Source organism: Biomphalaria glabrata, chromosome 3 (genome assembly GCF_947242115.1).
Source record: "Biomphalaria glabrata chromosome 3, xgBioGlab47.1, whole genome shotgun sequence".
In the NCBI taxonomy this organism is placed as follows: domain Eukaryota; kingdom Metazoa; phylum Mollusca; class Gastropoda; family Planorbidae; genus Biomphalaria; species Biomphalaria glabrata.
The window spans coordinates 11,886,814-11,901,142 of record NC_074713.1 but is presented as its reverse complement, the minus strand read 5'-3'; the positions used below and the strand labels follow the sequence as shown (position 1 = coordinate 11,901,142).

At 39.5% G+C, this 14,329-nt stretch overlaps 1 protein-coding gene across 1 annotated transcript; it reads right to left on the bottom strand.

Annotated features, from left to right (window-relative positions):
• Nucleotides 1–4,125: 4,125 nt before the first annotated feature.
• Nucleotides 4,126–11,198, bottom strand: LOC106053452 (pyrethroid hydrolase Ces2a-like). Its single transcript, XM_013209003.2, has 3 exons — nucleotides 10,812–11,198; nucleotides 8,895–10,212; nucleotides 4,126–4,415 (listed from the first exon to the last, which is right to left on the bottom strand). The coding sequence occupies exons 1-3, from the start codon at nucleotides 11,026–11,028 to the stop codon at nucleotides 4,217–4,219; spliced, it is 1,734 nt and encodes a 577-aa protein (XP_013064457.2). The 5' UTR covers nucleotides 11,029–11,198; the 3' UTR covers nucleotides 4,126–4,216.
• Between the last annotated feature and the right edge of the window lie 3,131 nt (nucleotides 11,199–14,329).

The window sequence follows — 14,329 nt, the reverse complement described above, 5'->3', positions numbered from 1 at the left end:
TAATAACACACTTGAGAAAAAACACGTGAACATACTGAGCAGTAGAACAAGGGAGACTACAAGAAAACAAACAATACAAACACACACCATAGCATTAGGTTTCATCATCTTTATTGATATTTCAAAACACTCGTTATTAGTATTTCACCTCTTTTGAGTTAGCCAAAAATGATACGTTATTTGCCAAAGTGGTGATTAAAATTAGTGACAGCCATACAAACCTCAGATTAAAATTAGTGAAAGCCATACAAACCTCAGATTAAAATTAGTGACAGCCATACAAACCTCAGATTAAAATTAGTGACAGCCATACAAACCTCAGATTAAAATGACAATTTACGATTTTCCTTCAAATGTCAAATATAACAGGGAGTCTTTTAGATAAACAGCTGATGATTTTCACAATTAACCTAACAATGTCATGAATGCTAAATTGGCAACTCAATAAAATATATGAAATACAAATGGAAGAAATTTGAAAATGTCATTCTGCTGTTTGCACGCAGTTCTAAAACGTGCTAAATACAACTACTGCCGGTAAGATAGCTTAACAGCACTACCTTTACACTGTACACCGGATACACCCAAAAGCTAGCTATTCATATCGTTTTGCAGCCATTTATGAAAATACTTTTGCAAAGAGATAAGGAAGCCGTCATCAGAAATGGTTTAATCTTATTAACATGAAAGAAAATGAGTTTCTCACAAGACTGGATCTATAGCACTGGCGGATCCAGGGGGGGGGCGGTAGGGGCGATCGCCCCCCCCCCCCCACTCGGCCGACGAATTTTAGATTAGAATTCACACAGTTTGTATACGAATTTATTACTTATGCTAATAATATATAGGCCTACTAATTATTTATATTTTCAACATATTTTTAGATTATTTCGCCCCCCCATCTAGTATGTTGGCCGATTTAGTGGGGTCGGGAGGGGGCGGTGACATCAATCCGCCCCCCCCCCCCACAATAAACTTTTGAGTGGGGGGGGCGGTCCAATTTATTTCTAGAAATCACAGCTTGCTAACAGAATCAATTAAATATCTATATGATTAAAACTTGTTATTGATATTTTAACCGATCTTTATATTATGTCGTTCCTCTGTTGACCGATTTGGGGGGGGGGGGCGAATACCTCTACTGCCCTTCCCACCTAAACCCTTTGAGTGGGGGGGGGGGCGGTCCTACTTTTATGGACAAATCATAGTTTGTGAACAAAATTAGTTGAATTAATATATAAAATATATATTATGTCTCTCCCCTTCAGGTATTTTGGCCGATTCGGTGGGGTAGGGAGTATGCGATTACTTGTACTGCCCTCCCCACTCTAGCCCTCTTAGTGGGGGGGGGCGGTCCTATTTTTATGGAGAAGTCAAAGTTTGCAAACACAATTAGTTGAATATCTATATAATATAAACTACGTATTGATATGTGAATCCATTGTATATTATATCGCACCACACTCTAATCTCAAATTTTATGATTATTAAATATAAAATGAAAAAGGTTTGTACCAGGTGGGAGGGGCGATACATGCAATCGCCTTCCCTCCCATCGACAAACAAATACTTTTTCTTTTTGTATTATAGTTAAGAAATTACAAAATAAAAAAAAATCTGTCACTGATATAATTTATATATGCTATAAATTAAATTCTTATATCGAGTCGCCCCACTCCTATTCTTTAATGCCAAATGCAATTATTAGCAGAAATTATAAAAAGGATCGTTTTCACTCTATCGGCCCTCCCAGACAGAGTTTATGTAATTTCACATGAATTTATCATAATTATTTTAAGAAAGGCTTTGCTTTGGAAAAGTTAGAATTCAAACGAAATTTTTCATTACAAGAGTCACGATTGAGATGAGTTCTAAAGCAAAAAAAAAAAAAAAAAAATTCTTAGTCGCCTTTTCCGACCTTTGCTCAATCTGATATCTTCAAGTTACATAAATTTGGGACTATATCTCACAATTTACGCTTGAATTATATTGAATATTATTTATCGAATAATTTTTTCTTCGGCGGCGATCCTCAAAGCCTTAATCTAAATATGTGGGGTAGCTAATCTTTTCAAGGAACAAATCGGTTTTATTTGCAATGTATTAAGGGCCTATAAATTCATATTAGAATAGTTTACAACAGTATTCAAAAGGTCCCTTTTTAATAGGGAGCTTTAGGTCAGGAGAATGCGTTTCTTCGGTGAAGAATGCAAGAAAACACTTATGTGGTCGGGGCTTCGCCCCGAACTTTACTGATGAGTAATGAGCTGTAGATGTCAGGAGAATGCGTTTCTGCAGTGAAAAATGCAAAAAAACGCTTTTGGCGTCGGGGCTTCGCCCCGAACTCCACTAATGATTAATGAGCTGTAGGTGTCAGGAGAATGCGTTTCTGCAGTGAAGAATGCAAGAAAACGCTTTTGGCGTCGGGGCTTCGCCCCGAACTCCATTGATTGATAATAAGCTGTAGATGTCAGGAGAATACTTTTCTTCAGTGAAGAATGCAAGAAAACACTTTTGGCGTCGGGGCTTCGCCCCGAACTCCACTGATGATTAATGGGCTGTAGATGTCAGGAGAATGCGTTTCTGCAGTGAAGAATGCAAGAAAACGGTTTTGGCGTCGGGGCTTCGCCCCGAACTCTATTGATTAATAATGTGCTGTAGATGTCAGAGAATACTTTTCTTCAGTGAAGAATGCAAGAAAACGATTTTGGTGGCGGGGCTTCTCCCCGAACCTCACTGGAGAAGCATACAGCGTTCCCCCAGACCCCCAAGCTTGCAAAAGAAAGGCCTCAATATGACTGGGTTTTTTTTTTTCGCCGAAGGTTGAGAAACACTGCTTTTTTAAGATTCTTATATATATATATATATATATATATATATATATATATATATATATATATATATATATATATATATATATATATATGCTGTACGCACGTTTATGCATAGGGTTAGGGTTTACTGGGCGCTAGGGTTAGGGTTTGAAAAAAAATCGCCCCCCCCCACTCCAAAGTTCTGGATCCGCTAGTGATCTATAGTTCTATATAGGCTATATATTATAATCTGTTCGTATATCTACAAGGCTATACGGCATATGCTTCCTGCATAAGCTGAATTACATTACTATAGGTTAAGTTATTGTATCCATAATGCTCTCACTAACATAGTAGAAGGCAGATGGAAGCAGATTTCCTATGAAACAGACAACTATAGAAAGCTCTCACGAAGATTGTGGGGCACATATTTAATCACGAAGATTGTAGGGTACATATTTAATCACGAAGATTGTGGGGCACATATTTAATCACGAAGATTGTGGGGCACATATTTAAATCTTGCCGTTGACAGCTGCATACAACGAAGACCTCCAGCAATCAATGACTTAGTCTGCGAAAGATGCGGCGAAATGTGTAGGTCGCAACTGGGTTTGCGTGGTCATGTGAAATACTGCCCGAATATATCTATATATACATATATATAATACAGAAGTTACTTCAAAACGATGACTACATGCTACGCGTCATGCATTCAATCATGCATGTTAACGAATGACTTAGATTCTGTCAAGCCATTGGTTTATCTGGCTGGCTCAGGCAGCCCATTCCGTGCTCTAATAGCACTAGGGAAGAAATTCTAATATATACTGAACTAATGTAAAGCCCTGTAAGACAGAGAGAGAGAGAGAAAGAGAATGTATTGCTAAGTAGTATAATCATTTCCATGGATACGGTGTACCTAAGTGATGGGTACGGTGTACCTAAGTGATGGGTACGTGTACCTAAGTGATGGGTACGGTGTACCTAAGTGATGGGTACTGTGTACCTAAGTGATGGGTACGGTGTACCTAAGTGAGAGGCTTAAGTTCTAAGACTATGTTGTTGCTTTTTTTATTCCACATTAGACTCGAGTTGTGTTTGCTGAGCACCTAGAGGTATCATGGAAGTCTTCTTTACACAGTGTCCAAATACGAGACTGGACCAGAGTCCACTAAGTATTTTATATAGACCCATAGAACCATATTAGAGGATGGAGGACGCGCTATACAAAGGCAATAATAATAATAATAATAATAATAATAATAATAAGTAAAACTGGTTTTCATAAAATCCATTAAAACAACGCAAGTCCGTTTAGGTTTATTTTATTTATACTATGGATTACATTTGTATACAATTATTTTGATTAATGACATTCAAAGTTGTTTTTTCTTTTTTTTTTACAACTCAGTGTGTCCAGAACTTTTCTCTAAGTTTCTGGCCAAGTTGGGCACACTTTTCTCCCATAGCTCTCTCTTCTCTCTGTCCAAATATTCCTGGACAATCGGTCTAGGCTTGAAATCCAAGTATTTGGCACTGCGGAGATCGTAATTAGGCCAACTGTTAATCAATTCCTTTAAAACTGGTGGTTCAGGATTCCTTTATGGAAAAACAAGAGAAACAAAAGGAAACTGTGTATTACATTTTAAAGCATATAAATAGTTTTTTTTTAATTTGAATAATGAGCTCGAAGCTGCAATGAGACAAAGATACAAGCACTCATGATACCCCCCCCTTCCCCTTTCCGCAACACACACGCATAGGGGGCCAACATCTTCCAGTAAATTATGTTTCATAATATCTCACAGTTAACAACAATAAGTTATGCATAACATACCCAAGTTTTATTGTAACGCTACATTCAAAAACAAGAAGAGGCATAATTGACAAAGTGACACTGTGAAATATCCAGTTGGAAATAAGACTTCGTAGAGGCTAGTTCTAGCTATAAAAAAGGAGTTTGACATAAAACACTTTCATTTGTTGATACACTGTCGTCGGGTTGTAATTCCAGTCATGTAGTCCGACTAAGCAGTTGACGTCTACATTTCTTAATGCCAAACTTCAATCAAACTTGAACGAACTTCTTTCTAAACAACATGGCTTATATTTTGTATAAACAGTAGTTTAGGCAGGACTGGATTAACACGTGGACGTAATTATCTTTTCTTTTGAAGGAAGGTCTGTAATTTATAAGATACGATTTATAAGATAAGATACACAGCTTTCACTTCAATGTAGATGTATATGAAAACACAAACGAAATAGTGAAAATACAAATCACTTCACGTCTTTCTGTCTCTCGACTCCGGCTTGTAGTACTTCCCACTATTCATAACCTCAATCAGGGGCGTAGTTAGGAATTTTCCATCATTTAGGGGCCCGGGGAGGTTGACCTCTTTGGGGGCTTCTGCCTTTCGCGTAATATTTAATGTAAAAAAACCCACTCATATGCCCCCCCTCTCATGTGGTTGCCCCGGGGGGTTAAAATCCCCCATCCACTCCACCATATGTACGCGATTGACCTCAATTTATCCAGCCTATACAGACAACTTCTCTGCCATAATGTTACTCATGATTACATCAGAAATACGCCAACACACTCTTTAAACACAAATACACTATTCATCTACGCTACTGTGTTGATCAACTATCTTATGTTCCTTCCAAAGAGAAGATAATTACGTTCTAGTCAAATATAAACTTCATCAACTTGAGTTGTGTCTTATTCACAAATGTAAACAAACACCAACACCGCAGACTAATGCAACTTATACAACATATTATCATGGGACACCCGAGCAGCTCACCACAGTTATTGGTAGACATTCCAATATTGTTTAGTCAATAAGTAAAAAAAAAAAAGTATCTCTTTCTGACCCTTGGATTTATAAGGCCGACAGTTAACAAGGGTGTCACGTGGCAAAATCAACGACCACCCGCCTTTCCCAAATTAATGTTAGGTACCCATTAGTTTGAACTCATGGGCGTCCCAAAAATTCCGAAATTCAAAACCCAAGTCTTCACTAGTATATCATTTTTTTGGTGCAGAAAATCGATTCGAGATTATTCAAACAAACACTCGTAGAAAATTTAATTTCGTCTTTATGCAAGAAAAGAGGTTGAAACAAAAGATCGTTAGGCTATAGTCTCCATTTGTCAAGAAGATGGGACAAAGGACAGGGAGATATAGAGGCAGATGAAGCAAAACTGCAAAGATGACAACTCTGAAAAGAAGAATAGGGGACTAGGCTATGAAAGTGATAGAGAGATAACTGGTACATAGGGGACTAGGCTATGAAAGTGATAGGGAGATTAACTGGTAGGCTACATAGGGGACTAGGCTATGAAAGTGATAGAGATAACTGGTACATAGGGGACTAGGCTATGAAAGTGATAGGGAGATAACTGGTATATAGGGGACTAGGCTATGAAAGTGATAGAGAGATAACTGGTACAAGGGGACTAGGCTATGAAAGTGATAGAGATAACTGGTACATAGGGGACTAGGCTATGAAAGTGATAGAGAGATAACTGGTACATAAAGGACTAGGCTATGAAAGTGATAGAGAGATAACTGGTACATAGGGGACTAGGCTATGAAAGTGATAGAGATATAACTGGTACATAGGGGACTAGGCTATGAAAGTGATAGAGAGATAACTAATACATAGGGGACTAGGCTATGAAAGTGATAAAGAGATAACTGGTAGGCCTACATAGGGTACTAGGCTATGAAAGTGATAGAGAGATAACTAATACATAGGGGACTAGGCTATGAAAGTGATAAAGAGATAACTGGTAGGCCTACATAGGGTACTAGGCTATGAAAGTGATAGAGAGATAACTGGTACATAGGGTACTAGGCTATGAAAGTGATAGAGAGATAAATGGTACATAGGGGACTAGGCTATGAAAGTGATAGAGAGATAACTGGTACATAGGGGACTAGGCTATGAAAGTGATAGAGATAACTGATACATAGGAGACTAGGCTATGAAAGTGATAGAGAGATAACTGATACATAGGGGACTAGGCTATGAAAGTGATAGAGAGATAACTGGTACATACAGTGCACTTCCAACTCAGTTGCAGAAGCTGCCGGAGGGAATTTCGTAGCTGATACTCCCAACGCCTAAGGGGCTTCACTCCTGATTTCTCCTCGAGGTTGTATCCTGAAGCCTCAGTACCGCAAGGCAGCGGGGGTTTGAAGTCAGAGTACCCCTCTCCTAGATGAACTGCCTTACTAGGCTGACGAGCTCCATCTGCCCGAAGCTCCCGGTTTTGTGGCGCCAGGTATCCGCCTTCACCCCTTCACCTGTTAGTAAGAGCAGTTTCGCCGGGCTTAATATCTAAGCCACACGAGCAGGCCAGGTGCTGGACTTAGTTGTCAGAGGCTATTTGAGACGCATGCCATTAGGAGTACTTTATAGACAATGGGAGCTTAACCCCATTGACACCCCTGGCCATGACAACCTTTGAAACCAGTGCTTTTAAATCCCTGGAAGACGGAATATATATCCATAGCAGATCCGATGGAAGGCTCTTTAACCTGGCACGTCTTAAAGCCAAAACGAAAAGGCGTCGTATCTTGATAAGGGAGCTGCTGTTTGCCGATGACGCGGCACTCGTATCTCACTCACAAGGAGGTCTACAGAAGCTAGTGAACGCCTTAGCAGCTGCTTGTCAAGAATTTAGCCTTACTATAAGTCTCTCCAAGACCGAAATCCTGGCACAAGACGTCGCAGAAATACCTATAATACAAATTGGGAACCACACCCTTTCAGTGGTGCAGGAATTTACCTACTTGGGTTCAACAATTGTCAGTAACCTAGACTTAGACATCGAGCTGACAAAAAGGATAGGAAAAGCTACCACAGCATTGGCAAAACTCTCCAAGCGCGTCTGGGAAAATGGTAAATTGACCACAGCGACCAAAATCCTAGTCTACAACGCCTGTGTTGTGAGCACTCTCCTTTATGGCAGTGAAAGCTGGTCAACATACATGTACCAAGAGCACAGATTGAATAGTTTCCACTTGCGCTGCCTGAGACGCATAATGGGCATCTCTTGGAGGGACCATGTCTCCAATCAGGAAGTTTTGAGATTGGCCAATATGAACAGCATGTATGCTCTCCTGACACAAAGAAGATTACGCTGGCTCGGACATGTCACCCGCATGCCAGATGGTAGAATCCCGAAAGATATCTTATATGCTGAGCTTGTGGAAGGAGTCAGACCCAAGGGCCGCCCAAGACTAACATATAGAGATGTCTGCAAGCGAGACATGAGAGCCTCAGGCATCAGTGAAAGTATGTGGGAAAACATAGCCAAAGACCGGAGTGCATGGAGACAGACTGTGCGTGCTGTGACAACCCTTGCTGAGAACAAAAGAATTGAAGCGGCTTTAATCAAGAGGGAAAAAAAGAAAGCTGCCCTGTCTGCTAGCCCTAAATCAGAGGCATACACATGTACGAATTGTGGCAAAGTCTGCCGTTCTAGAATTGGCTTGATTAGCCACACCAGATTCTGCCCCGTCTCAAGATTAAGCCAAAACCAGTGACTCACTTGGGCGCATCCATTGCCTTTCGAGACAAAAGGAGCCATATACAGTGCACTTCACATCGAAAGTCCCCTTTGAAGAATGTTACCCAAGTAGCAGCGCGCTGTAGATCCCTAAGGTCACCAGGTCTCAATGTTACTTCTTGTAGGGGCCTACGGGGACAGGGAGACCTTAGAAAACACTGCCCGATTCTTTTCACGTGCTCGAAGGGAATAGCCGCAACACGTTGCTCGTCACGAAAGGTGTTCCAGGTAAGTGCGTGGTTGTGCTTAAAAAAAGGTCTGTAATATTAAACGTCTCATAAAAAAATATCTTTTAAATTCTAATTTGGGGAAATCTTACATCTTAGAATACTGTGAGTTTCAAATAAAGTGAACACACACACACACAAATAGTAGGGCCCGGTAAGAGTAAAAAAAAATTGACATTAAACATAAGAGATATAACGATAAATTGACTTCTATATAATGGCGACTATTTTATAGATACAAAACAAGCGCTATGAAAGATCTTACCCATTTTTCACAAACTCTGCGATTAGAGCACTATAAAGAGCTTTCAACTCTTGGTCTTCCTGACTAAAGTTTCCTGTCATCCCAGCTTGCGTGATTTTATTCATGTCTTCTAAGGAAAGGTCCAACAGATAAACGATATCCAGGCCGTGAATCATCCCTCTGTATGCTCCCTTCATAAACTGTGGATAGTGGTTGAAGTACAGGTACCACACTCTGCCGTTTGGATTACGCGCCACGGCGTTGAGTAGATCGTAGGTTGGAATCGAGAACAATAAATCACTGATGAGTGTAGGCAAAGCTTGGTCCCGCCCCTTTCTCCGATCGTACCATTCAAAAACGAACGAGGTAAGGTCTTTGGATGGATCTTTTCGGTCTAAACGATCAGCAACATTGTACATTGCCGAGAGCCAGACGACTTCCTCCCATTGTTTATCTTTCTCTTCGATGCTGACGTTCTCTCTGCTGTAATGGAAGGATTTGAACATGCTGTACAAGACGTCTGGTCCTTGTTGCTCGTTATTGTTTAAACTGATTAGATAAGGCTTGTCGTGAAAACGAATGGAGTCGAGATAGCGCTCATCGTTTAGGAGATTAAGAGGATCCCGAGGAAGGAAATCCCCATCAGTCCTTGGAACGAAAACAGGTCTATAAAGACGAAATGTTACGTCCTTAGACAACTCTTCTGCAGATTTCGATCTCATGCAGTCGACAATGGATCGGCTTTGCTCTACATTCGCCAATGCGTCAGTGTCAACAGGCACACATCCCAACTTTTTGGCCAGATTTAGTGCATCTGCCTTGGCGTTGACGTATTTGCCAAACAGTGAAGTAGCAGTTCCGCTATGGCAAATGACTTTAGAGAATAGTCCCACTGCATGAGGGCTTAACGCTATAAACGAAGCAGAAGAGCCACCTGCCGACTCGCCGGAAATAGTAATGTCTTCTGAGTCTCCTCCAAAAGCAGGTATATTCTCTTTCACCCACTTCAAAGCAAGAATCTGATCCCAAAGACCGTAATTTCCAGGAGCTACTTCGTCTTCAGTGCTTAAGAAACCTAGAACTCCTAGTCTGTAGTTAACCGTCACTACGATGATATCGTGGTCAGTCAAAAAGCTCCCCAAATCATGACCAAAGGAGGTGCCGACAACGAATCCGCCTCCATGAATCCAGAAAATAACCTTCTTCCTTGCGTCTCGATTTATCTCATTGACAAATACATTGAGAAATAGACAGTCTTCAGAACAATTGGCTTCAGGAGGCAGCATGAGTTGTGACTGGATACATGAAGCTCCATACGCTGTAGCGTCATACACACCATCTAAAGGCACCAAAAATAAAAAAATTATTGTAGATATTTTAGTTAGGTAATACATTCTAACGGTTATTCGTATTATATTATTATTAAATACTTTTAATTTATAAGCCTATATTTCTATGTGATGTTCATGGAATATGGAGGGGGGGGGGAGGCGCCAATAAAGTTTCTTGCCCCGGTCGTACGTTTTGCTCACTACGCCTCTGGAACAGGACTAAATCACTTAGATTACTGGCGAATAGAAATATTATTTGATAAATAAAACACTTAAAATCATCATTTAACTCTTTGCTTGCCGCAGTCTTGTCATTCTATACAATGTCTTGCAAATTAAGAAATGGATAAATCATTTCCTAATTAGCCTGACATCTTCAGGCATATAGAATGCTGTATTCGCACTTTGCCGGTAACATTTCCAATAAAGATTTAATCGTACAGAATTGGGTGAATCATAGTGGTCTATACTAAATCATATTGACTACAGATTATTTCAAGTTGGTAATGTTTTCAAGCAAAACAAACATGTAATGTGTGCAACTAATTCAAAATAAATTGCACTACATAATAAATCTAAAAGATAATTGAGCAAACTAGTTACTTACTTAGTTCTGGGTGCCGTTCGGGCTTGGCGAATCTCAACTCTCCCAATGGAGGCTTGGCGTATGGAATCCCTAGGAATGCTAAATATGGCTTTCCATTTTGAGCGACTTTTTCAACTCCTTTCACTTGACCGAAAGGTGCTTTGACTAAAGGCGTTGTCTCCACCAGTGCAATAAAGCAACATAGTGCTGACAGTAAAGCAACCTTAAGTCTCGTCATAGTTCAATCAATTTAATGTCTCGATTTAACTTCAAAAGAATGTAAACTTCTGACTTTAAGAAATAAAATTGTAAACTGAATTAGAAGACAACAATGTAGCTACTATCACAGAATGCAGTTACACTTACTACCCTATAATACTGACAAAGTTACGATTCGTAGGACGGACTAGTCTTGATATAGACAAACTCTGGCCCACATTTTTTTTTTATCGTTGACAAAACTCTTTGTAAGTATGTTCAATGGTCTTCTTTGGTCTTGATTTTCAATGTTTATGATATCAACAGTTTACAGAAGTGCTAGATCTATATATACACACATAATTTCAGTTTACCCCCCCCCTTCCCCACATACAGAACCTTAACAGAATCTTCAGAAGTACACTTACAGATCATAATTCCACTTAAAAATTTTTTTACACATACAAGCTCAACGTTTTTGATTTATGTATAAACAGGTTAAAATGATGTGTGTGTATCTGTGAGGGTGATTTTCATAAATCACAAAATAAATAATTCATTTATTTTGGAAAAAAAACAAATTATAAATTAATAACACAACTTTACAAATAATCTGGTCATTGAATACACAAATCAGTGGCTAAAACATCGAAAATTAAACTTTTAAAATGAGTGAATTTCCAAAATATGTTTTGGTAAATGTATGCATATTGTTAACTAACCATTGTAGGCCAACAGATCGTCCTATGATCCTTATTAAATGCCAGTCTAGATCGGCATTCGAATTATTTAGGTAGTCAGACGAATGACGTCTTTTGGGGAGGATAAAGAACAGCTATCGAGGGCACGAACAGAAATGGCTTATTCTGGCATACTGTGATCTACAGTATACGTTTAAGTTAAGGCACTGGGTGGCAGGGGGATAATTAAGCTTTGTCACCTACCTCTGTTCCTATAGGTAATTACTTTTCTTCCAAAGAAGCGGTAATACCTTTTTATTTTCTTTTGAAGGATTCTTCCTTCGGCTCTTCCTTTCACCATGATATGGGAAGTCTTTTGGCTGACATATCAGCGTAGTGATGGTCACCTACAGACTACGAGTTTCTCAGAGAAAATTACGTGCTATGGGGTCAGAGTCTTGCTTTGAAGTGGGTGAAAAAGAATATAGCTGTCTTGGGAGGAGACCCATAAGACATTACTATTTTTGGCGAAACAGCAAGTTGCGCTACTGCTTCGTTGATAGTGTAAACACCGAGGCCATTCGTCATAGAAGGTCTCAACACTGTGGGCAGTGGAGACCAATAGCTCGTTGATACGTCGTACAGACCTGTAACGTGGCAACGAGCTATTGGTCTAAACTGCCCATGAGTTGCGATCTTGCAGGTCAGTGTTCAGGCCTTCTCTGACGATTGGTCTCGTGAGCACTCGTGTTCTATGAAGTCATAGCGGAACTAATTAGCTGTTGGCCAAGAACGTGCACGCCAACGAAGATTCGCTAAATTTTGCCAAAAAGATGTACTGTGTGCCTATTGACATGGTGACTTTGGACCGTAGTCGATCCATTAAACCAACTGTTTTGAATCGAAATCTGCAGAACAGTTGTCCAGAGACAACACATTTCGTCTTTATAGACCTTTTTTCGTTCCAAAAGTTTGTTGGGGATTCGCTTCCTCGGAATCCTGTTAACTGACTCCAATCGTTTTCATAAAAAGCGACAACTTTTTGGAGAATGAGAAACAGAAACAGCCGGTGTTACAGGAGGTAGACACCTCATAGCTGGTATTGCAGGGGGTAGGAACCTCATAGCTGGCGTTGCAGGAGGCAGACACATCATAGCTGGTGTTGCAGGAGGTAGACACCTCATAGCTGGTGTTGCAGAAGGCTCACACCTCATAGCTTGTGTCATAGTACTCTTATCATAAAAAGTGAGAGTCAAAAATTAATTTCTTACAACCATTTCGTTAATTAAGGTTTACATTTAATTAGTTTAATAGCCATCAACACATATTTCATAATATTTCATATGATAGGCTCGGTTGTTTAATTAATATGATTAGTTGGCCTCCTTCAGTCGAAGAACGACTATGGTTCATCTCCTAGAACTTAGATATCGTATTCGATTACGCAGATAAAGAATGAGTGCAGTAGGCCTACTTCACGTGATTACAGAGACCCTCTTGCGACCTGTCTTATATGATAATTGAATTACAAACCCACTACGCTCTAGATTTTTTCCCAGGCTATAGGCCTATATTGTTCATTTTGTTATATATTGTTCATTTTGGCCGGAGTACTCCCTCCTTTTTTAAAAAACTTCCAATAAACGGGGCACGTTTTAATGATCCCCCTAACATAGGCCTACTTTCTAGCCCGTAAATTCTAGTATCTGTTAAATTGATTTGGAACGGCACGCCCCATTTCTCTATCCTTCTCTCTCTCTCTCTGTATGGAAGCTCCTTTTTGTTTTGTTTTTCACCTTGCGCATCGCAATGTATACAGAATTTCGACTTGAATAGGAACGACCTGCTTTATATATCCCCGACGACACACTCACAGAACTACTTTTGGCCCAAGAATTCTAGTATCAATTATGTAGTCTTTTGAACTCTGACATTTTTTCGGCTTCTAATTTTAATATCGAAATATTTAATATACTCTATGGTGCTTCTGGGTCGGAAATCACCCCTCCCACTTTCTCATACAATGACAACTTCTAACTTTATTTATCTCTTTCTCTCCGTAATTATTTTCCCAAGTTTTGAAGGAATTCTTCATTTGCTCATTACTATTTCACTACCCCTGTTATGATTGGGCTTCAATAGCTTTGTTGTTTTTTTATCAGAAAATGTTGTATTTGGTATATAATTAAATGGAAATGCAAGCTCTTTTTATATCATTCGAAGTCAAGTTTAAAAAATTAAACATTAATTTAATTTAATGCGGTCAAAATCAACGATGGTATCGTCGATCAGGAGAGAATGAGTTAAGTATCTTCCAATGGATCGACCTCTCACCACACAATTGTCAACTCTGGAATTCTAAATCTAGCACTTTTAGTTTTATCTACGTAGCCTACGTTATTTACCTATAGACACCGCACACATTTTGTTCTAGACTATCAGTTTCATGTCTATATAGGGGGACAATGCATTGTTTCGAAAGCTTCAATGGAGTTCTCTTCCGTCCAGTTTCCCACACTACATTTATTTTGGCATTATTTCCCTAAAAAAAAACAAAAATTCATGTCGGCCGCCCCATCCCTACCCACAGTATGTTTATTTATGATAAAACTCCTGAATATAGGCTATAATATAAAAAAAATCGCTGTCTTCGCGGGGATT

What these genes read in the sequence shown, in the direction of transcription:
- LOC106053452 (XM_013209003.2), bottom strand. Translation starts at nt 11,028, where the DNA reads ATGACGAGACTTAAGGTTGCTTTACTGTCAGCACTATGTTGCTTTATT. An exon ending in CGAACGGCACCCAGAACTAA is followed by an intron (nt 10,213 to 10,811) that starts GTAAGTAACTAG and finishes TGGTGCCTTTAG; the next exon opens with ATGGTGTGTATGACGCTACA. An exon ending in GCAGAGTTTGTGAAAAATGG is followed by an intron (nt 4,416 to 8,894) that starts GTAAGATCTTTC and finishes TTTTCCATAAAG; the next exon opens with GAATCCTGAACCACCAGTTT.